Genomic DNA, 25427 nt, shown 5'->3' with positions numbered 1-25427 from the left:
AAAAGTTGAGTTGTGTATGATATGTTTAACTCCATTGTGTTTCCGATAGTGCGCTCGCCGCTCGAGTCAACGAGAGCGACATGCAAGTGTTCAATTACCGCGACTTCACGTCGTGCGTCATAAAGGTTTGTTATGTTTCGGCATTTCTAGTTAGTTCATAGTATCACTGTAATAGGAAAGGACCACAAAATACAGATGTATATGTCACAGCAAAGAACTATGTTTTCTGGTGCTCCAGCCTTTGGATATGGGACCAACCATAATAATTACAATCTTACCACTGGAGAACAGGGTATACAAACCCCACAATCTTGTTACTACAACTCGCCAGCTAGATATAGCTTTAACAACTATCCAAGAACTCCAAATCAAAGTTTTTCGAACAGTTGTAGTTACTCATCACTTCCCCCAGTTCCTAATGGTGTACGACCGCAAAATAATTTTTACAACGATTCGTTCCAATCAAATTACGCGAGCAGAACTGGTTTACACGCTGAAGGATTGCTTCACATTCCTCGTCATCCAGCCAGAGATCTTCCTGAAGTTGATGATAAACCCATATCACCAGACCCTGGTAAGTATTTCTCATGAAGTGCTAATTTTAATGTATTTGTTTTTATTAATATTACGAAAGTATTTTCTTTCTAATTTTACATTTAAATCTTCATTACAATTTGATAGGTAAGCTGCACTTTGCAATGCATTACAAATGCTTGTTGCGCGCGACACACAATTAAATATAAATCGCTTTATTGCCTATTCAACGTTTGAAAATTATTGATTCGAGTTCGAAAAACCTTACATTTTATTTCAAAGATGTTTTTATCTCTCATATTCCTTTTTTGACATACTTTTTGACGAAGAATCAAATTGATGGCAAATCAAAATATGAGAATTTACGTCTCCTATACTCGAGAAGAAAGTGTGTAAACAATGATAGTGTGATTAACTGTGAAGATGAACTGGGATACAAACTGCATAACAACTGAACATACGGTCCTGGTAAATAAAATGTTAAAAATTGATGATATTCTATAGTTACTTTAGAAAACCTAAGCATATATTCATTTTCAAGACATTTAGAAGAAAATGCATCGGTCAAAATTCTGTTAAGAGAAGTAAAAATAGACTCAGTTTCTGAATAGTGCGAGCTTTCTGGACTATCAGGAAATATGTTAACAAATAAGTCGATGCTACAGAAAAAAATTGTATTTGAGGAATTACAATATTTTGGTTTTCTTCTCTTCCGTGCCTTTAGGGATGCGTTCAATGCATTCTTTGAAAACTTACCTACCTCACGACTTGGATCAAGTATCACACGACATAAAGAAAACAGGAATAAAATAACTCTTTACACTAAAAAATAAAATAAACCACGATCGCAATGCCGCTATGCTCCATATTCATCATTTCCCAATTTTAAAAAAGTCTGCAAAACACCTTTATCACAGCAGCTGCACATACATCTCGTATAGAAAACGAGTTGTATAAGAACCAGTTAATTGCCCGTTAGTTGACGGCTCTTTTTGTCCTCAAGTTAATGCATTAATGTATTAGTTCTATTAGGTAACATCATTATATAAAAGTAAGAGGATTTAGTTGAACTATATCGATCTCAGTTTTATCAAATTTAGCTAATAGGTAGAACATGTTAATAGGATTTTTTCAATTAGTTTTAACTGGCCAACATATTGAGCTACATATAAAAGTAATTCTTCCTCAAATACAACCTTGTTTTAACAACCAGCTACTTTTTTAGTACAAAAAGCGTTTGACTTCATCATTTGTTTAAAAATTAATGATGTACATTTTAAGCTACGTAAAGTCAGAAGTTCTACCTAATCTATTTACAATAATTGAAATTTAAGGAAAATGTTGTGAACGCGTATTGTTAGATTCTCAGCAATGCGAATAGATGATAAAACCACAAATTACATATTCCTGGGTGGCTAAGCATTAAACCATAACACAATGCCGCGCGCAAAATACTTTGAATACTTTACTAAATTTAGACATGTCGGCAACTTCTACCACAATAAACCAATCATAGACCACGTAGTTGGAAAATATTTAATGTTTTTAACACTATCATCACAACTCACAACCGAAAATCTGGCTGAACATTGGAAGAACAACAAACATTTACCACTGAAAACTTTAAACGTTACTTCTTGTAACCCTAAAAATAATTGAAATAAAATATTAACGATAATCTGCTATGAATGACATTCAACTCCATCTAGTAAGTTGGTAATACATGTCCCCAAAAGTAGTAATAACATCCCACTTTCTTTAGATAATATGACTCAATGTAAAATGGCAAAGAAACGTAAAGAACGTACAGCTTTCACAAAGCATCAAATTCAAGAATTGGAAAACGAATTCAATCGTAATAACTACTTGACACGACTACGGCGATACGAGATTGCTGTGAGTCTTGACCTAACCGAAAGACAAGTTAAAGTTTGGTTTCAAAATCGCAGAATGAAATGGAAACGAGTCAAGGGAGGAAAAAAACCCGAAAAAAAAATACCAGGGGGATATTATTCGCAGGATCATAATGGACTAGAAAACATCGTTCCCGAAATGAGAACGAACTTTTAACATTCTTACAATGTGGGTAACATCACACTACGAGCTCAAATGTGGCAACACATTTTATGAACAAGAATGTAAGCCGAATTACTTCTGAATCCAAAAATTTGAAGACTCCTCCAATGAAGACAACAAAAATTTACCTATACTACCAAGAATCATAAGGACATCCAAAGCTTATCATATATTACACCTAGTGAAGGCATTTTGTTGGATAATACTGAAGAGCATATAAAAATTAGTTTCTAGTTTTAAAGTCTTAACTGTAAATATTTTTAGTGAAATATCTTAGTGTTGCAATGTTAAAGCAGAAATGATGCAGCTAAGAAAAAATACAGCAAAAACTTAAACATGAACATGAGGAAAGAATTTGTCTTGTACAAAATTAACAATTGTTATTATAATTAAAAAACTAAATAACCATGTTAAGACACTGAAATCTTCTTGATACAATATGTTGGAAACAATAACGAAGGTCATTAGTACAGGTAGGATAGATACTATTATAGAAACTTAGTACAAGATTTATAAACAACTCAATAAACTAAGTGTTTATTAACTACCAACTACATGCAATAGTGCCAAAAAGCAAAGAGATTTGGAGAGGAACTTTCACTTTGATCTTCAAGGTAAAGTATAGTTCGAAAAAATGATATGACGATGACAGCAATGAAACGAAATCTTGCTGTCCATAAACCAGAAGATAGGAACTCCTTTATTTACAAAATATCTTGAAACCAGGAATGTGAACCGCCTATATAAGTCGTCCTTCTGTATGTACAGCAGTTTTTCTACAGACATTATTCAGAAGTTAAAAGCAGTCTTTTTATTCATCTGTAATAAAAAATAGAAAATCTTCACAGCTTTAACACGACATGAGTCGAGAGTATGGCATATAACAATGAAAAATTGTAATTTGTTTTGTTTAATAGTACGTACGATAAATTCAAAATATGATGGAAATAATCATTTTATTTTATTATATGGTACATATGTATGGTAGGTATATTATGGTATGTATGGTACATATGAATACATTTATAAAATAACAACATTACGCGTGCGCTGATTGGTCTATAGCTTTAGCCTATGCAAATGTTGGAAACCGATCTCATCCCAAGCAATTAAATCAATTAGAGAGAATCTGTAAATCAATCATCAATACATGCTAGAGAAAAAAATCAACATATTTATTGCAAATTTATCTGTTTCACATTCTTGCAAGTAAGAGTTTTTTGTGTTTGTACAGTAAATGTGTGTGTGTGTGTGGTGGTGGGTGGGTGTAATTATGGCAGCTATGTAGCTATACGTAAATCTTTCGATGATATATATTCTGTAGAATCCACACACATATTCTTTAAATTTAAGGAATCATCCTACATTTAACGTTTTGCACTAAATACAAACGAAAATGCCGTTCGGTCAGTTTTCATCAATTTTTGCTCAGAGACGATAAAATAGTGAATTAACGATGAAGCGCAAAGCCTTTCTCGTATGGCAGTATAGTTGATATGTTAATGAGCGATTACGAGATGTTGATAAAACATTTCCCGTAATTATAACATGAAATACAGTATTGGAATAAATTATGGAAACACGTTACGAATGTATCAAAACAATGAAGCAGAGTATGTTTATTTCCTATGAAATTGAAACATATTTATCTACTGGACATTTGACTCTTAGAATAGATGGATAATTAACACAGTTTAAGCTTAATGCTTAGAGTGGAACGCTCAAACTTTTACACAGCTCTTTCACACGATTGGGGACACTGGCATATAAACTTTGAATAAACATAAGTGGAATGTTTTTCCAGATGTCCTGAAGCACATTCTACAGTTGTTGTAAGTTTGTTGGAGGTCGCTTCAATTTTTCCGTCTCCATTTAAGTCCACACCTGCTCAATAATGTTCATAGCAGGACTTTGGGCGGGTCAATTCAGAACGGTGAACATGCCATCACGCATACTGTTCCCCAGCCGGTACTGTTTGATTACCCTGGCTGTGTGCTTGGGGTCGTTGTCCTGTTCTCCAGGTACTGATTGATTACCCTAGCTGTGTGCTTGGGGTCGTTGTCCTGTTCTCCAGGTACTGTTTGATTACCCTAGCTGTGTGCTTGGGGTCGTTGTCCTGTTCTCCAGGTACTGATTGGTTACCCTAGCTGTGTGCTTGGGGTCGTTGTCCTGTTTTCCAGGTACTGATTGATTACCCTAGCTGTGTGCTTGGGGTCGTTGTCCTGTTCTCCAGGTACTGTTTGATTACCCTAGCTGTGTGCTTGGGGTCGTTGTCCTGTTCTCCAGGTACTGATTGGTTACCCTAGCTGTGTGCTTGGGGTCGTTGTCCTGTTTTCCAGGTACTGATTGATTACCCTAGCTGTGTGCTTGGGGTCGTTGTCCTGTTCTCCAGGTACTGATTGATTACCCTAGCTGTGTGCTTGGGGTCGTTGTCCTGTTCTCCAGGTACTGTTTGATTACCCTAGCTGTGTGCTTGGGGTCGTTGTCCTGTTCTCCAGGTACTGTTTGATTACCCTAGCTGTGTGCTTGGGGTCGTTGTCCTGTTGGAGAATGAAGTTATCACCAATAAGAGCCCTTCCTGTAGGAACAGCGTGGTGGATAAATATCTGTCTATACTTGACTGCTGTCAGAGTATCAGTGATTTTGTACAGCTTTTCAATCCCACTGTAGGTTATGTACCACAGACTTGAAGTTATCTTCCACCATGCTTCACAGTTGGCAAAATACAGTTAACGTTGTATCTCTCTCATCTACGTCGACGAACGTACTGCCGCAAATTATTTCCAAACAATTCAAACTTTTTATCGTCTGTGAGCATCACATTTCCCCACTGCTCAAGTGTCCATCATTTGTGATATTTAGCCCATAACAGTGTTTTCTGTTTGTTGCCATTCCGGAGCAAAGACTTCCGTACAGCTACATAACCTGCTAGACCAGCAGCCGTCCAAAGTTTTTCGAACAAGTCTTGGGGACATTTTTTCCTTGTTGCATTTTCAAGATTTTGTGTTAGTTCTTTAATGGACTTTTGCCTGTTTCTTATGGACGTCATTTTCAGGTACTGTTCAAATGACTTAGAAAGTTTTTTCCTCCTAGTGCGTCCAGGATTACTTTTGAAATTGCCGTTCTGTTTATAGCGATGAACACATTTAAAAACCGTGCTTGCTGAAACTGCCATTCGGTTTGCAATCTGCCGGAAGGAATACCCTTCGTCATGCCAAATTTTCATCAGTGCCCTCTCCACTTCGGTTGTTTCCTTCGTTGGTGCCATTATGGTTTGTATATTGTTACCAACACAGGGATGTGGGTAAAATTTATATACTGAACATGAGTCCTATAGTTACGGTTTTTGTTACAACAGCTATCTAACTATTTAACTTGTCCATTTTTCCATCACTGCAATAGTTTTTATGGTCACATTTGTTATTTATTACACATTTTTTGATGTTTCCATAATTTATTCCAATACTTTACATCAACGCCAGTGTTCTTTTCTAAAGTTAATAGGCTAAAGTAAATAGGTAAAGTGAATAAAGTACACTGGTGTTTTCCATAGTAAACAGAATGATGGAAACAAATAATCAAATCAACACTCAAGTACATTCTTGTGGATATGCTTTATATTTGACAACTAAGAGAACAGTGTGAAACAACAACTAATGAGTTTTACAACAGTTGTGAATCTTGTGATGTGTATTACAAAAGAATTTCTTGACTTTTACATATTTCATGACCTTTGCAGTGCAGTTTAAATGATTCTTTCAAGAAACATACCACGTAGGGCGTGCTGGGTTTCACACAAGTATTACCAAATAAATATGTCAAAAAAAGAAGTAAATGACATTTTCCATTTATATTAAGAAAATATTAGTCCATTTATATTGAGATGGCATATGTATAAGAATTAAAAGACAAAGTGATGTAAAGGAATTATTAAACTACTTTTCATACAAGGTTTTCAAAATATTTCTCCTGTAACATAATGGGCATAGCCAGCTTATATAATTTGGGGACCAGTATTCATATATTCATGTTTAACCAACCATATTAAGTTTCTTTGCAATCAATTGTTTTCTGTAGATTACATAACGTGCATATATAAACATTGCCCTCACCACCTCACCTCAAAAAAAATAAATTATCAAGGCTAGCTAAAGCACTGCAATGCCATGCCAAAATATAAATGCCATAGTTAGAATTAACATGGTTACCTTTCTTGTCTGTATCTTCATCATTCTCATTTCTTTGTATCCAAGTGACACGATCTTCATAAAATTTGATGACAGTTTGAGGACATTTTAAGTTACATTCTTTAGCAAGAACAAGATCAGCATCATCTGAACCTTTCCTACATACATAAAACGATGAATGTTTATTGAATCTTTCACATTAAACAATCTCTATAAATACTTCATTGATTTATCACCATTTAACAAGAAAATGAATTTCTTTATCAACTTCTGTGGCACCAAGTATTTTATCTGCTTCAAGCCCGCGATCAAAACCTGAAATTTGATCAACTTCTTGACCATTTGAAGGTAAAACTTCAATTTCGTTTTCTGTTGTTGACTTATCACCTTCACCATTTAATGAATCTGACTTGCTTGACTTTGATGAGGTTTTTTTCTTCTTTTTAACTTTTCTAAAATAATTTAAGAAATATGTTTGATATTTCTAAAACAACTTTCGTTTTTTAAATATACACAATTGAAAACATTTTAAATAAATTGTGGTGCTTGGAGTTTAAGCAGCTTACAAATATTTGCAATGGGAAAGCAAACTGTCTAATGCAAATGTATTAATAATAATCATCACTATCTTCAGCATCAACTGCATCCTCCAATAAATAAAGTAACTAGACAATTGGATTTTTTACATTTGATTTTGCTTGGAATCACCTACCAAAGTAAACCGTTCTCATGTAGAGCCCTCCACCTTAAAAGAAAGTTTTCACAGTGCATTTTATCTAATGCAATGAAGCAACGTCAATAATCCAGGTAATTGAAGTGACTTTTTGTTTAACATTTTAAATGGATAGTGATAGCTTTTATTGAGTTTAAAACACAAAATTATGTATATGAAAGTAGGACAGTAGCTGCTATCCCTATGTGAAAAAATCACATTAAACAAATGTAACATCCACCACATTGGAAACTGCATTAAACTACAGTAAGCCTTACGTTTTCAAAGGTCTTTCGTGGCTTATGACCGAACTAGATTCTTCTGCTTTTCTTTTACGAGATTCACTAGTTATTTCTCTGGGTGCAACATCGCGTGATTTTTTGAATTCCTCGAGTAAGTCCGGACAATCGAGATTTTCAGCTGGTTCCCATGTGTTATCTAACGAAGAGTAACCCTTCCATTTTAAAAAATATTCATGTTTACCGTCTACCACACGTTCATCGACTATTTTCTCGACAACATAATCTTCTTCCTCTTCTTCTTGCTTGAGCTTCTGTTGATTTTTGCGTTTTCCCATTTCCAAAAAATACAACAAACATTTAATTGCAATCAAAGTTTTGAATCAAACTCCCAACCAAAATGGCGCTTGTTCGTCCACGTGACACAAGTTTCTTTCCACGCGTGGAAAATTTTGCTGTAGCCAATCAGAGAAGATTATTTCGAATACAGGCGCCAAAAATGTACGAATAAATAAAATATATTTAATTTTATTCTGCTCAATTTTTATTCTACAGATGTGCAAAATGCAGATAAACACCTGCAAAATTTTGTAAAAATAGTACTCCTAAGTAAATTACAGTTCTTCTTTGGTGGGCTGTGAAGGCAAACGATTGAAAAAAGATTCAAATTCTTCAGAAGTTCTAGATTTTTCATATTTCATGGCGAAATTTCCAAAGTTATAATATTTTATTGTTGGATAGTCATTAATCTCTTCTTTGCTGCACAAAACTAGAAAATGAATAACAATTGACACGTGAGAGCCATGATAAAAAAAACATAATAACTTTATAACTATTTTTATTCTTCTTCATTAATGACTTATAATGCCGTGTTGGCATAAAGTTACACGGTCATTCAGATATCGGTGGAATATTTTACAATTGAGAAAAATTTAACCTGTTTCTTTAGAACAATCAACAGCAGCAAACTTTTTATTGTTTTCTTTCAAAAGTTTCATCGCCGCATCTTCAAATTGAGGTTTGGCTATCTTACAATTACCACACCCTGAATAACAAAACAAACATCTCAATGATACAATGCAAATCGTCAAAATAACGGAAATAAATGCTTTTCATTGTTGGTAACACAAATATTTGGAGTTGAGTTATTAAATCGTCAAAAAAACATAATTTATCACAAAATACATACAGTAACAATTATGAAGTGATCGACAGAACATTTCATGTAGAAATGTAAAACTTACATGGAACATAAAACATAACCAAAGAATGTTGAACGTTTACTAAGTCCTTTTCAAAAGTATCCTTAGTCAATACATTAACAGCAGCAAATTCATTAAGTTTCTCAGAACCATTGTCGTCAATCTCTTTCACATCTTTCCTATAGATTATAAAATTAAGCATAAGTAAAAATCACTTGCAAACATGGTTAAAATATGTTTTGTATACAAAATTATTGCTGTGCTGTAATTGAAATATATGCAGCTTAAAGAGAAATCTTGTCATCGTGTTCATGTGACAGACACGATTCCTATTTCGATTCAAATGTATTCAGTTGGGCAGATTTTTCAAGTATAAGTTTATATAAACATAAAATCACAAACAGTTAGATATACATGGCAAAGTTCTCCACAACAATTTCAAAGATTACAGTTTTTCCTGAGTATTTTTATAAGAAAAGTCCTGCTAGTTTATGAAATCTGTAAATTTGTAATATGATTCATAGCTAAAATGCATACTTTAACATATAGTACATAAATCATTCAATGCCAGGCAAAAACTTACAGTTTCACAAATTTTATGATATCATCTTTACTTCTATTTCCATCATATTCTTCAATAAACTGGCCATATCTTTATACATAAAATCAAAATGATAAAAAATCAAATGAAGAAAAAAACATATGTTTATTCAATGGAAAGCTTACATACCTGAAGAATTTTACTGCAAATGAAACGAGAAAATGAGAAGACATTAAGTAAACAAAAAGTTTAAGCTATTTCTCAATTTTTATAAAAACTAATGCATACTTGTTGGATATCCAGTCGTTACATACTCTTTACTGTATTTTGAATGAATAGTTGCATCCATTGCAGCAAGTATTATAGTGGACTATTAAACATGAAAAAATGTACTTAAGAAAAATCTTATGAAAGATCAACCATAGTATGAGCTCTGAATAAAGTATTCACTTATGTAATAACATATTTTTTCTCACTTTTTCGTCATGAAGTTGTTGTGCAGCAGCAATATAGTCAGGTTTCATTCTTACACAATAACCACATCCTACAAACAGCAATTATTGTCACTAACATAGCCTCGCATAAAGTAAAAAATCTTTTCAAATGTTTAACATTATAAAATTATACATACTTGGAGAGTAAAACATCACAAGAACAGATTTTTGAGAATTTAATACTTCTAGAAAATTATCATCGTTTAAATGGCGAACTTTGCCAGGCACAAAACTCCACTCTGGCTCAGGTCCCTGTGGACTAATAAGTTCCTTTTCATCAATAAAAAAAGATATTTGGAAAGAAAACAGGATTGCTTCTCATATGAAATGAATTACTTTTTTAAAAACGTATCAAAACTTTCAGCAGTTCTTGGCAAGTTGTATTTAAACAAATCTTCTCCTTCCCTTCAACAAGAAAAATAAACGACGTTAACATGGACTGTTAAATAACATCTTTACACAATGTTTAATAAATGTAAGTTTTAATACTTACTTGAAATATTTAACTAAAAAAAAAGAAACAATCCCGAGTGAAATATGTGGGGAAAGAAGTATAAATAGAACATGTAAGAAAAATCAGAAAAATTTAAAAATCAACCGACAGTATATTTTCATTCGGGTTTTTGATAGCTTGCTGTATTGGTAATTAGTAATAATGCAGTTATCGCTCACTGGTTGTAAAAGTTATTGATAAATAAACTGTTCATTACTAAGATAAAGTAAACAGGAAGGTTTATAAATACTTACTAGTAGGATACCCTTTTATGTCGTATGTTTTACACAGATCAATTTCTTTTGTGCAGTCAACGGCTGCCATATAACCAACGTTCTGTTAAAGAAATCCTGTGACATCATACAAAAATTCTCTAGATCTAGATATCTCAAATACCAGAAATTGGACAGCAATACCTATGAATTAAAAAAATAACTACGTTGTGTTCTTAAGTTATTTAAATATGAAACCTTTTTTGCAGCATTTTCGTATTCCGGTTTTGTTTTCTTACAATGAGCACACCCTAAATGGAATGACAGATGGATAACATACTAGCAAATGTTAAAATACTGGAAAAACGAAAATACTGACAACAAACAGATACAGAGAACAGTACTGGTGGTAAGATGGATATTTAAACTAAGGATATCAAATGTGTAAAACATAAATTACTACAATTATAATATGAAAATAAACACATCTTCTAAATTTGTGGATGTACATCACAAAAACTTACATGGAGCATAAAACATAACAAGAACAGAGTTATGACTTTCAATGTAATCATTAAAATCATTTTCAGTTAAATGAACAACATGGGTATCTTCATCACTCCATTGTAACTCGTTCTTCACGGTCTTTGCAGGATTATAAGTTTCAGATGGACTATTTGAAAATTAAATTATAGCACAATAAGTAATTAATAATTGATATGTACTAGTTAGAACAAAAATTTAATTTTCATGAACGTCTTTTGTTTGTTGACTTCCAGCACGAATTCGACGACTAACTTAAAATTTTTACGTTTTAGTTTTTTAAAATACTAAAAGTTTATAATTAGCTAAGTTCTTGCCAACTTTCTAAAAAATAATTTAACACGTATAATTCAATGTTAGAAAAAGTATATGTTAGATAGGGTTATGTACTCACTCTTTTTCGTAACCAAGAACAAAATTATGACATTTGACAAAATACTAATATAAATAATATCATTTCGTAATTGAAGTGATTCCGTTGAGGATATTCTTTAGAAACTCGTTTCCCTCCAACATGAGAAAAAAACGGATTCAACATCATTATTTACCTTCTCATAAAATCAACTAGATCATCTTTCTTTCTTGATCGCGGGTAATCAAACACGTACTTTCCATTTCTGTACAGGAAAAAATGTTGCAGTTAAATTCATATTGCTTATTTCGTTAAATAGATCGCGATTGAAGTCATAATTCCATAAATTTAGCTATATGACTTACTTGAAGTATTTCACTGATTGATCATTCATACAACAGAAAAAGGGCATTAGAATAAGATAGAATGAAATGTAATGAGAGAAATTCAGTGTAAACTGAAATGAAATTTTTATCCATATCATACCAGAAGGATAACTATTGATTTCAAACTTAGATCTCAATTCCTGTTCGTTCAAACAATCAACTGCTCCGAAAACACCGTTGATCTGCAGAACACAACCAGAAATAACTTTAAATTATAAACTACAAAGATATCAAAGAGCTTGTTTTTAAAGATTGTAATTAAATTAAATCATGTCATGATGATATCAGTAAATTATTTTTAACAAAAAATTCTAAAAATCCTGGCTACACGTTCATGTATCAAATCAACAATAAAATCATTCAATACCTTCTTTGCTTTCAATTCGTTTGCTGCCTCAATAAATGTGGGTTTCATTGCTTTGCAATGGCTACACCCTACAAAAAATTTTTTTTAAAAATTAACATGTTGTGTTGCTTTAGCTCTTAAGGTACTTGAACGCTCTCATGATATCAACATACTTCAGCCGCCCTTTTACACTTGTTACAAAACACAAGCAGCAACTGCTTAGAAATTATTGTTACAAAACACAAGCAGCCACTTTTTAGAAACAATTGTTACAAAACACAAGTAGCCACTGCTTAGAAATTATTGTTACAAAACACAAGTAGCCACTTTTTAGAAACAATTGTTACAAAACACAAGTAGCCACTTTTTAGAAACAATTGTTACAAAACACAAGTAGCCACTGCTTAGAAATTATTGTTACAAAACACAAGCAGCCACTTTTTAAAAACAATTGTTACAAAACACAAGTAGCCACTGCTTAGAAATTATTGTTACAAAACACAAGCAGCCACTGCTTAGAAACTATTAATACGTCAATAACTAAGATAACGTCAATAAAACACCACATTTTACAATACTTTCCACGATAATGTCAACGAAAAATTACACGAAATCATTACCAGAAAAATATAAATGAAACTTACAAGGTGCATAAAACATAACCAAGACAGAATCATGTTTTGAAATGAAATCATCAAAGTTTCCATCATTCAAATGGTAAACAGCACCAGATTCATCAGACCATAGATCCTCCCGATTGACAGTAGATCCAACTTGTAAACTATTTACAAACTTTACAAAATCTTCTTTAGTTCGTCCACCAGTATACTTGTCGTCATTCTTACCATAGTTAAAATATTTGAACGTTGGATAGCTACAAACCATAAAATGAGCGCGCATAAAAATCCAACACAATGCATCAAAGCTATTGTATTTTTACAGTGTAGCGTCGATAATATCATTTGGCAAGAGTGAACTTACAGCAAAAAATTTGTGTCACTTGTTCATTTCGTTAACATATCAAGCCCGAAATTCAATTTTAAGACAACGACAATTTACACTTTTGTAACGACTAACAAAAATTGCGTGAAAACCAAATCTTGAAAATTGCTGCCTGTTTATGGGTTATAATGACGCGTTGATGTAATATGCCCAATTACTTCACCATGAATAATAGCACAAATTTTCAAGTTGCACTTACGTACGGCATTGAAAAGAAAAACTAAAATAACAACATACGGCCAAAAATACATACCCTTGGACATCATGATCTTTGCATGTCCCAATTTCCTTTGTACAGTCCACAGCTGAAAATGCAATCTATAAATAGATAATTACCATTCTTTAAGCACAAAAACAACATTCCTTTCAGAGCATAGAAAAAATTAAACCTTTTTATGTCCAACAAAATGACTTGCAGCTTCAGTAAACTCCGGTTTTGCTTTCTTACAATGACCACACCCTTGAGAACAATTACTTGTTCATTTAAGTCCGTTGATGTGCATTAAGCAAAAATAGAACTGTAAGTACATACAACTTATAAAGACTGAGTAGAGAACTCGCATAGAGACAGAGGACAGATTATTACATAAACACTGTAAACAAATAACTTGTATAAACACTGTGAAAAATGAACTAAACATAAAAACTGTGAGTAGAGAAGTTATATAAAGAATTTTAGTGGATAGTTTCAATCAAGAATGGAAGTAGACAACCTACATGGAGCATAAAACATCACCAAAACATGCTTCTTTTTCTTTATAAAGTCTTTAAAATTATCATCTTGCAAATGAACGACGTCACTTTGCAATTCGCTCCATTCAGGTTCTGCAGGTGGAGGAGGCGGTGGTTCTTTTGGACTTCATGAAAATAAAATACTAATAATGTTCACAAACTCCAAATATTTACTAAAACGCGAATTCCAGCTTCATGAGTCAATAACGGGATAAATTAATAATGAGAAATTAATAAGAACATCTTTTGAAAAAATAATTTAGACTTACTCTTTCATAAAATCGACTATTGCGTTTGCTTTACGTTCATTGATATCAAAAGCAAATTCTCCACCTCTACATAAATTGAACAATTCAATTAAGATAGCTTAAAGAACGTCAATGTAGCTAAATAAAATAATAAATGAAAGTTTCTTACTTAAAATACTTGACTGTTGCCACAATGACGTTGAAATAAAAGAAAAAAACGATCAATCAAAATTCCCAATAGACAATTGAACTACAATGTAATACTGTCAATTTCTCTTCATTTTTTTTTCTTACCGGTGGGAAATCCTTTAACTTTAAATCTCTCGCCCAGATCAGTCTCCTTAGTCGCATCTACAGCAGCCAACGTTCCATTAATCTGTGGAGTTAGTATAGACATAATATTTTAACAATGCTCAGTGACAAATTGACATAAATACTTCTAAAGTAAAAAACTTTGTCACATTTTATATTAACTAACTTACATTTTCATTCCTTAATGTATAAGCTGCATTAACATATTCAGGTTTCATAGCTTTACAATGACCACACCCTAAAATCAACAAATTTTGTTACGTATATAACAACATATCTAGAGGCAAAACCACATGGCAAATGCAATTCCAGTTAAAAACATGTTATGAATATTTACATGGAGCATAAAACATGACAAGAACTGAAGGATTTGACGCAATATATCCATCAAATGTTTCATCTGTTAAATGAACAACTTCACTAGGAATGTCTTTCCATTCTTCTCCTTCTTCGTCAACAGGATTATTATCTGAAGGGCTAAAATGCACCAATTCTTAGAAACGAAGTTAAATGAAATAAAAGACTAAAGTATAACAAAAAATGAAGTTTTAAATTTAGACCACTTCCGATTAAGACACTAAAGAGATTGTTAAATAAATATGTCAGGTTATGAACAAATGGAATAATCAAAGTTTGCTATAAACACCTAAGCAACCACTCCATTAAAGGTTCCTTTTCATGTTTTCCCTTGTATCTGTATAACTCCTTTCCATTCCTAAAACAACAACAGAGACATTTATTCAACGTCATCAAACAGATAAATATATCATATTTCTCTAGAAAATAACATACTTGAAGTAAATCAATGTTGGGAATCCAGTGATATTAAATTGTACTCTAGTGCTCATGCTTTCCGCCTTGTCCACATTCATTCCAGCAAGGAGCTTTGAAAGAATACAATTCAAAAAAAGAAATTACACCTTCAATTTTAAAGTATCTTTAAAATATATTAACATTTATAACTTACAACAAATTGTCTCATTTCAGTTGCAATTTCTTGATAAACAGGTTTCAGCCTCTTACAAAATCCACACCCTAAAAATTTTTACGATTTCTTACCACAAAACCTGTCTATCAAAACAACAAAATTGCAGTTCACAGTTTAATCAATCTCCAAGAAAAGGGCATGCACATGCCAATTGAACCATGCACATCCCAATTTTTGATCTTATAACCACTTCTTTTTTTAGAACTTTATTGTTTTCTAAATAAGTGAACACAGAAATATTTTTATAGGAGAAGTAAAATAGCAGACAGGCAACATCACTGATGTATAATATATTTAAACATGAAGTGTTTTCGCTAGCTAAAACAAAAACAAACATACAAGGTGCATAGAACATGACAAAAATTGGTTTCTTTTCTTTGTTGATCAATTTGGCAAAATCCTGGAAAAAAGATACACGTACGATGAAAAATTACGAACATCAATAAACATTCACTATTTCTTTATCATCAAAATTACTTTGTCGCCATCAAGATGTTGTATTGTCTCAGCACCAGGTTCCTCCTCCCAGGGCACATCTCCCATTGGATCATTCATAAAATTCGTTAAAGACTGCACAGAATATTAAATAAGATTAAAACAGTAAAATGCACACGTATGCTGATTGGTCTATACTATAGACTCTATAGCTAAGCTTTTATCAGCCCACAGTAATCAAATTGATCTCAGCTCAATCAATAGATCAATCAAAAACAATTTGCAAACAAATCATAAAATTTAAGACTGATTAGCGAAAAATGAAGGCAAAAATTGTGAGCAAAATTTTAAATAATCATGGTCCAAATTCACTCAAACAGCTGTTCTCACATAAAGTGAAATAACAGAGTATAACCTCAGGGATGTATCAAATGGTCTTCATTTGCCGAAATCACATACAAATAATTTGAAAAAAAGTTTTATGTATGACAGTGCATTGCTTTGGAATTCAATTCAAATGAAATTTGGGAATGTGCATCAAAACTTTTTAAGACCTTGTTTGTGAAAACTTTCAAGTAGGTACAATCCTCAACCTATGGTCTCGGGCTTGCACTGATCAGCTCTCAAGTTCTCCCAAAGGTCTCCTCGGTTTGCATAAGCCTGTGCAAACACAGTAAATATCTTTTATTTATTAAAGTGAAGTTTGCAATACTCTCATCAAGTGCAATTTGTTTTGGCTGAAAGTATCAAAATGGCACAAATTTATTTTGAAATGACTTGTTATGGGTGAGTATTGTGAAACATCAATAGATATATGTATAGAACATTCATTGCTTTTCCTCACCTAAATCGAACTATGTGTGAGAAATGCAAACTACATCAAAAATTTTACATTGTTTGTTCATACCTTAATTGTATCTTTTCTATCATAATCTTTATTGAATTTGCCATTTCTAACAAATGGATATGTAAAAATAAACAGTTTGTCATACACAAACACTTAAGATACTGCAATGTATTAGATATAATGTCTTACTTGTAATGTTTCATTACTGGGCCATACTTTGTTGAAATTTTGAACTTCTTACACAATTTTGAGCACTCTCTAAAGAATTAAGAAAATATGCATAGCACATCCAAATGCAGCAATTGCATTACAGCAGGTATGCAAAGCTTACAGTATCGCTCACGCATAACTTAACACTTTAATTTTTGCGTATGATACAGGTAAGATATGTTTTTATATATTATATTTTTATAAAAATATAATGTGCGTTTGATACGTGTTGGATACGCGTAGCATATGCACTGATTATACATTATTATTAATTTTATTACTTCAAACTTATTTTGACACGATAAAAAACAAATGGCTGTAATTTCTCGCTCTCACAAATCACGAACGCAAAATATTCGGACGCAGGTCAAGCATAAATAGTTTATTCCTAAAGGGCAAAGAGGGCATTTCATTTGGGAAATGTGCGAAGAAACGTAAAAATGTGAACGTTTTATTGCCGTAAAATGACGAGCAGCCGGGCTTTTAATAAATCTCAGCGGTTCCAAAAGAGCACTGAATAGATAAAAGACGTTTAATAGAGAGGGGCGTTTACATCAATTTATTGAAAAAATGGCATCGAAAATTAAGAAAAATTTGGGAACGGAAGAAAATGAAAAAAAATCAGTGACAGCTATCTCATAAAATTGCATTGAACAGATATGTCATTAACATCAACTTTACAAAACAAACATTGTCATTACTACGTACATGTTGTTTTATTCAAAATAATACATGGAAAAGTTAAATTATTATAAACAAAAGTAATAAAAATAGACCAGGAGGAGAAATGGGGGTATCGTCACCAAACGGGGAATTAACTACTGTAGATTTTTGTGTTCAATATTGGGGCGCTGATTTCATAAATGGAAATTATACAGGAAAGTTCGGGGCTTTCAGTCTCGTTTTCATGAAAATAATCGTTATTTTTTAGCTTTATATCCAACAAACATACTCTTTGACATTGTAGACGTTTAAATATATTGAAAGAGAGAGAATTTTAGTATACAAGGCCTAAAAAATATAAAAACTTTTAGTTTTTAAGATTTGTCTTAATTTTTAATGGTTTTGGATAAACGCCATTCCTTAGGTTTTTGGCAACGAATTTTACAGTTTTTTCATATTGAATAAATAGTTCCAATCGAATATAAACTAGCTAATGGTGTTTACAGATTTGTGTGGTTTTTGGAAACTGCAAATGAGTTTATTTGACTTGCTAATAAGTCATCACAGGCACCCCAAAAAGACAAATATAAAACTTATTACTGGTGTATAAAAACTGCTGCTGTTGCACCTGTAGAGGAGTTACGGTGAAGTTGCACTTGTAGAGGTAGTTACGGTGAGGTTGCACCTGTAGAGGGAGTTACGGTGAGGTTGCACCTGTAGAAGGAGTTACGGTGAAGTTGCACCTGTAGAGGTAGTTACGGTGAGGTTGCACTTGTAGAGGGAGTTACGGTGAGGTTGCACTTGTAGAGGGAGTTACGGTGAAGTTGCACCTGTAGAGGTAGTTACGGTGAGGTTGCACTTGTAGAGGAGTTACGGTGAGGTTGCACTTGTAGAGGTAGTTACGGTGAGGTTGCACCTGTAGAGGTAGTTACGGTGAAGTTGCACTTGTAGAGGTAGTTACGGTGAGGTTGCACCTGTAGAGGTAGTTACGGTGAAGTTGCACCTGTAGAGGTAGTTACGGTGAGGTTGCACTTGTAGAGGGAGTTACGGTGAGGTTGCACTTGTAGAGGTAGTTACGGTGAGGTTGCACCTGTAGAGGTAGTTACGGTGAAGTTGCACTTGTAGAGGTAGTTACAGTGAGGTTGCACCTGTAGAGGTAGTTACGGTGAAGTTGCACCTGTAGAGGTAGTTACGGTGAAGTTGCACTTGTAGAGGTAGTTACGGTGAGGTTGCACCTGTAGAGGTAGTTACGGTGAGGTTGCACCTGTAGAGGTAGTTACGGTGAGGTTGCACCTGTAGAGGTAGTTACGGTGAAGTTGCACTTGTAGAGGTAGTTACGGTGAGGTTGCACCTGTAGAGGTAGTTACGGTGAAGTTGCACTTGTAGAGGTAGTTACGGTGAGGTTGCACCTGTAGAGGTAGTTACGGTGAGGTTGCACTTGTAGAGGTAGTTACGGTGAGGTTGCACTTGTAGAGGTTTACGGTGAGGTTGCACTTGTAGAGGTAGCTACGGTGAGGTTGCACCTGTAGAGGTAGTTACGGTGAAGTTGCACCTGTAGAGGTAGTTACGGTGAGGTTGCACTTGTAGAGGTAGTTACGGTGAAGTTGCACTTGTAGAGGTAGTTACGGTGAGGTTGCACCTGTAGAGGTAGTTACGGTGAGGTTGCACCTGTAGAGGGAGTTACGGTGAGGTTGCACTTGTAGAGGGAGTTACGGTGAGGTAGCACCTGTAGAGGTAGTTACGGTGAGGTTGCACCTGTAGAGGTAGTTACAGTGAGGTTGCACCTGTAGAGGTAGTTACGGTGAAGTTGCACCTGTAGAGGTAGTTACGGTGAAGTTGCACTTGTACAGGTAGTTACGGTGAGGTTGCACCTGTAGAGGTAGTTACGGTGAGGTTGCACCTGTAGAGGTAGTTACGGTGAGGTTGCACCTGTAGAGGTAGTTACGGTGAGGTTGCACCTGTAGAGGGAGTTACGGTGAGGTTGCACCTGTAGAGGTAGTTACGGTGAGGTTGCACCTGTAGAGGTAGTTACGGTGAGGTTGCACCTGTAGAGGGAGTTACGGTGAGGTCACCTTCTCGTGACAGTAACATTTTAGCAGTTTTTATAGCACACAATTTTGAAAAAATACAGTTAACACGAGGACTTCGATGACTCTTCATTACATTCGAAAACGGGCAGTGATATCTCCAAGCAATTTTAGCAAATAATCATGTCTCCAATTACATATTAAGTAACGTTAGATTGCGTTAGAAAAGCAATGCTGAAGAAAACTGAGAACATCGAACAAATTGCTGAACTAGAAAACACTGCCATGTTATGTGACAGTACTCAGTAACGTATCGAGAAATTTCTACACGTCCTTCACAGAGACAAAAAGGTCGTATCCACAGACGAAGTGTGCTGTAACTTTCATCACGATGGTTTATATCTGAACTTCTTGTCAATGTAGAAGACATGAATGTCTAAGAAACCTATGCATGATCATGGCGACATTTTATATGATGACTGATTAGCAAGTTTTGTTTGTTCAACCCATTTAGCTACTGGGTCCAAAAAACCATATAAATTTTTATAAACACTTCCACCTTTAGTTTATATATGATAAGAAATAGTTATACAGTTTCAATAGCTGTAATATTTGTTTTAAAAAAACTTTTTTGCAAAAGTACGCAAGGAAATGACGTTTATCAATATTCATTAACAATTTAGACATATCTTGAAAACTAAATTATTTTAGCCCTTCTATACTGAAATTTTCTTTCTTTAGACATATTTAAGCATCTTACAATGTCAAAGCGTATGTTTCTTGGAAATAAAGTTATAAAATAACGATTTTCATGAAAACGAAGCTGAAAGCCCCCAAAATTGCCCGTATAACATCGATAAAAAGTTTACTCCAGTTAATTCCTGTTGGGGGACGGTACCCACTTTCTCTGAACGGTCTAAAATGTAATTTTCCAAATTACACTCAAATTAAGTAAGCCATTATGTATGTATAATTTACGAAGATAGTTACGTACGTAGCATACACCTGATTGTTGTTTGCTAAAATCTACAAAATATATTTTCAAAGGAGTACTTACCCACAGTCAATAAAAGCAACAGATCCTTTCCCTTTTATATTGTAAGCCAATGTCCCCAACAAGTTCAGCTTATCAAATACTTCCCTTTCTACAATAATTATACAAACAAAAGCAATAAATACAACTTCCTAACACAATATGCCATTCATTTTAAAGATTCACTAGATTGACTTTCCACCAGGAAAATCAATAAATACAAGAATTAAAATCAATGTTCTAGATTTGCTTGATCTTTGACCAAAAATATGACTAAAGCATAGTAACTTTGACAGAATTGTTTTAAACAAAACTACATTAGCATGGTGTAGCAAATATTGGGTGGAAAATAATAAAATGTGCAACTAATCAGAATCCTAACTGCCACCATGCACAAAGCAAAGAAGGTTATGTTATTTTTATAAAAGTTGCACCAACCTTACAGGCAAATGTGCAATTTAACATCATTCATTCATAATCACAAAAAACACACATAAATACAAAGCATATGACAACAATGTAGGTACTTGCGCAAAAGATTTACTATTTTAATAGAATATGCCACACTGCAGGTAAAGATAAAATAAAGCTGATACAGCAAGATCTAGTGGAAAATATAGTGCTTGATATATAAACTAACAGTTTCATAAAAATTTCATGACAGTTTTTTCCACTATGAAACTGCTGACAATTAGCAGTCAGTGAGCCTGCAGATTGAAAGACCAGTTTGACATCTCACATCCATTCCATATGAAACATAAAATTAAATTTTTAAAACCTCTAATTTTCATAAATCATTTATAAACAGGTCAACTAGTGTGGAATATTCTGCCATACAATCTGTTCAGGAACAAACTTCTCTTTAATCAGTTTAAATGTGATTTTCTGAAATACTAAGAACATGCTACAAAAAATACTTATAATGCAGAGAATTACAATGTGTCGTGACTTGTCCAGTGCTAAAATGTCTTGCTATTTTTAAGAAACTATTTTATGTTTGTCAGTTTGGTAATGATATTTTGGGGATTGTTATATCATGGAAAAGCTATTGCCATTACACCACTGTATAAACAGAAAAGTTAAACAAACAAAATAATACTTTGATCTGATATACAGATGAAATTATAAAATATCACCATACACTAAAGTACATTTAATACTACTTCATAATGATACATCAATACCTGACTGGGAGAATAATACCAAAAGATTTGTGTGTGTTTTCATAATTTTCTTGAAGTATTTGACATCATTAATAATAATAATATCTTTTCTCTCATTTCTATTACTTTTCTTTGAGTCTACAGCACATAAATACTACAAAGTGACAAGAATGTAGAAATAAAAAAATTGACTACATGTCAATTGCTCATTTGATTTTGAAATAAATACAAACAATAAGCTATCTTTACTCACTAGAATGAACATGATGGAAAGTATCTTCATAGTTGATATTTCATAAATTTGAACATAAATATAAAGTAAAGAAAATGAGATGCCACGTGAAACTATTTATGACTATCACCATTCATATGTCTCACTTCAGACATGAGAACATCTCCCGGAAGACTGGGAACCCTGGTACATCAGTGCACACGGAAGTGGCCTTGGCCGAGACTCAATTAAACAAACACAAAAGATCATTGAAAATTTCACATTTACAGATTTAGTAGCAGCTAGCAGGTTTAAACCGTCGGGTTTAACTATTTTACATTTGCTAGTTATCTGATTCCACAATACACACATTCACATATTCACTTTCTGGCTTATATAATTTGGAGTCAATTAAGCTCCCAAATCCTTGAATAACAGGAGCCTGCCAAACTTTGCCTAAACTTTACTTCGTAACTCGTACCTCGGTAACCGAGTATTCTACCACTTCCTTCAAGCTCTTCAACAGTATTTTCTCTTTGTTTCAAGCCCAAATTCTCTGAGCTTATTCAAAAGTGTTCTGGAGATTTTCATATAATGATACTTCACAAAAAACTGTACAATCGTGTCATTAATGTACTATTTTAAGATATAGTGTCTAATTTTTTCATCCATTTTACTACAAACAACTTAAAAAGAACTTTGAATATTTGGACCTTAGCGTGCGAGTATTTTCTTTTGTATGCATGTGCGTGATTTTGTATGCGTGTTTGCACTTATGGGCCACCGTAAAGCGTAAAGTTACCGTTTTGGACAAATCACTCATTTTACTCCAAAAAGCTAAACCTCATTCGTGAAGGATAGTCCCAGCTACACGCACCAAAACAGGACGATCAATAATCATGTCCATGCCAGACTTATACAGCATCAACATGATTGATTGTGTCGCTGCACAATAAAAATTAAACCATATATTTTTAAGTCAGCGGGCAGTTTTTTCATGGTACGAACTACGAAAACAATAAATTACTTGGGTAACACGTTTCCAATCGTTGCATCATCGTTTTCTAAATAATTGCAAGTCTGTCATTAATTTTCATTGGAAGCAGAAGATGGCTAGCATAGACGGTGAAAAACAATAACACATAATTTTTGTCCATAGATATTCTGAAATAATAAAACCATCATGAAAAACATGGGAACTTGGGATAGCAAACCATTTTTAACATCACTCTAACTTTTTAAGCCATTAATGCAGATTGAAATATGAACCTAGTCCACCATTTGCATACGCTGAACATCACGATATGTGTCACTACAAAAGAATTTAAGCCAAAATGGAAAAGCGATTTTCTTAAAACCAGCCCAACTTTTCAACCCTTTATTACAAACAAAAATATGAGATAAACCTATATTGCGTTGGAAGATGAATTTTAATAACATGGCATATAAAATCAACATATATTTAAAACTACTGGCTCCATTTGTCAAATTTCTTATGAAATAAAATATGAAGAAAAATCCATCTCAACAAATAAATACTACAAAAAAGTAATTCCACGCAGTTTCCTCTCAAAAAATTAGATCCATCATACCCACAAGTATTAGATCGATGAAGTGCACGACCAAGAACTAAAAGCTCCAATCAAGCGGTATTTTCTAAAACTGCTTCCACTTCATCCCAATTAATTTCATCGATTTGATTTGAAGCTGAGAAATCCTCACCAACGACTGCCTTCACTTCATCCTAAAGATGGCAATCAAAATACGCGCTGTAAGCAGACTATAATAAGTTAAAAAAGTCAGTTTTACTCACCAAAAGACCCGCAACTTCTTTTGACATTTCCCAACTTTCATCATCGTTAACTTAATAAATCAAAGTTGACAAATAACAACTAACAAATAAAAACAGACAAAAATTCATTTGTCGTACAGGTATCATCGAATTTGGGATGTTTATTGATTCAGATTCAATTTTTTCAACAGCACGTTGTTGCATGTTAGAGATATTTACCAAGACATTGACTTAAAATATTAACGATGACATTCATAAGCAGATTTATTGGAAGATGACAATGCTTACCTGATAAAACGTCTTGACTTCTGTGATACTCATTGTCAAAACTTTTAACTAAGTCATCCTCTAACATATTTTGAAGAAATCCCGGTGATTCAGTAATAACATCGTTAATCAATACTTGTAGCTCAGTATCTCCACTTAGCAAACTATCTAAATGATCAACATTTTTTATCTCATCAGGTGTAGATACATCATCAATTAATGCATCAATATCTTGCGACATATTAAAAGCGCTGTTCAAACTTCCATCGAAACTGTCAAATATTTTCTTTTGATAACTTTCATAGCTTTTTCTTGTTATGAATTCCTGATGCGCAAACTCCGTTCTATTGTTTCGGACAAACTTACTATCATCATGTATATCATAAGGTTGATCTAAATTCCCCACAATTGTCGAAGCCATTTTATCAAATAGCCTTTGTGTTCTCTGCACTTTATGGGGAGACATTTTTTTTGTTGTTTTCGCCCAAGTATTTATAAATCGTTTTTCTTTATAACGATCGTTAATTTTCGTCGGCCAAACATTCTTTTTTTTAGAGTTCTTAGTGATGAGTTCTGGTACAGAAGGCTTGTGTTCAATGACCATATCATTGATGAGATTGTACGCAGAAAGCACTCTTTCCTCTACATTTTCTTTCATTTGAGTCCTAAAAAAATTAACACACTTTAGAACGCATAGCTATAAACTTTATTCGTAAAATATTTGATGTTTTTTTTTATCTTTTTTACCAATATAGTTTCATAGAAATCTAAAGAAAATGAGTATGTTTCATCAAAATTTCATCTTTGACATATAAACTGTTTCTTCGTAAATTCTCACGAACAAAAAGTACCATGAAGTAACTATAGCTACCTTCTTTTGTTCAGCCGCTTTTTCTCTGACTGTTTAAGTTTCTTTGTTGACATGGAAGACTAAAAAATCAAATATTGAACGCATATCAGAGGGAAAATAAGATGAATTGACGGCAAAAAACTTATACCTGTTTACTGTTGTTTAGTTTATTTTGAAATGGTTTGAATTCCTTTTCCCGTTTTTCACATTGTTTCTGTGCCCATTCTTTGTGTCTTTCTTTCCTTTTTTTCATCATCCATTCATGAACTTTTTTTCCTTTCTCGTTTGGTAAACTTGTAAAAAAATTTAATAATTTATCTAGAATCGCTG

General features: G+C 33.4%; 3 protein-coding genes across 3 annotated transcripts; 1 reads left to right on the top strand and 2 right to left on the bottom strand.

The window, feature by feature from the left end:
* Positions 1 to 87: 87 nt before the first annotated feature.
* Positions 88 to 3024, top strand: LOC124440822 (homeobox protein Hox-A9-like). The gene is made up of 2 exons (XM_046991263.1): positions 88 to 574; positions 2297 to 3024. The coding sequence occupies exons 1-2, from the start codon at positions 196 to 198 to the stop codon at positions 2602 to 2604; spliced, it is 687 nt and encodes a 228-aa protein (XP_046847219.1). The 5' UTR covers positions 88 to 195; the 3' UTR covers positions 2605 to 3024.
* LOC124440823 (chromobox protein homolog 1-like) lies at positions 2965 to 8166 on the bottom strand. The gene is made up of 4 exons (XM_046991265.1): positions 7788 to 8166; positions 7034 to 7249; positions 6819 to 6955; positions 2965 to 3429 (listed from the first exon to the last, which is right to left on the bottom strand). The coding sequence occupies exons 1-4, from the start codon at positions 8084 to 8086 to the stop codon at positions 3422 to 3424; spliced, it is 660 nt and encodes a 219-aa protein (XP_046847221.1). The 5' UTR covers positions 8087 to 8166; the 3' UTR covers positions 2965 to 3421.
* An 84-nt stretch (positions 8167 to 8250) lies between these two features.
* LOC124440821 (protein disulfide-isomerase A5-like) lies at positions 8251 to 23522 on the bottom strand. Its single transcript, XM_046991262.1, has 36 exons — positions 22231 to 23522; positions 21999 to 22131; positions 20839 to 20926; positions 17071 to 17139; positions 16942 to 16987; positions 16077 to 16169; positions 15939 to 15999; positions 15579 to 15646; positions 15404 to 15495; positions 15258 to 15326; positions 14949 to 15088; positions 14782 to 14849; positions 14594 to 14675; positions 14469 to 14481; positions 14321 to 14386; positions 14037 to 14176; positions 13709 to 13779; positions 13573 to 13637; positions 12962 to 13191; positions 12339 to 12406; positions 12072 to 12153; positions 11951 to 11963; positions 11782 to 11850; positions 11215 to 11363; positions 10949 to 11001; positions 10733 to 10814; positions 10479 to 10491; positions 10322 to 10390; positions 10123 to 10244; positions 9968 to 10035; positions 9780 to 9861; positions 9681 to 9693; positions 9534 to 9602; positions 8993 to 9129; positions 8686 to 8793; positions 8251 to 8517 (listed from the first exon to the last, which is right to left on the bottom strand). The coding sequence occupies exons 1-36, from the start codon at positions 22258 to 22260 to the stop codon at positions 8363 to 8365; spliced, it is 2976 nt and encodes a 991-aa protein (XP_046847218.1). The 5' UTR covers positions 22261 to 23522; the 3' UTR covers positions 8251 to 8362.
* Between the last annotated feature and the right edge of the window lie 1905 nt (positions 23523 to 25427).

Source organism: Xenia sp. Carnegie-2017, unplaced genomic scaffold (genome assembly GCF_021976095.1).
Source record: "Xenia sp. Carnegie-2017 unplaced genomic scaffold, XeniaSp_v1 HiC_scaffold_2, whole genome shotgun sequence".
NCBI lineage: Eukaryota > Metazoa > Cnidaria > Anthozoa > Malacalcyonacea > Xeniidae > Xenia > Xenia sp. Carnegie-2017.
The sequence above is the reverse complement of the archived record's forward strand: the minus strand, read 5'-3'. Positions and strand labels throughout refer to the sequence as shown.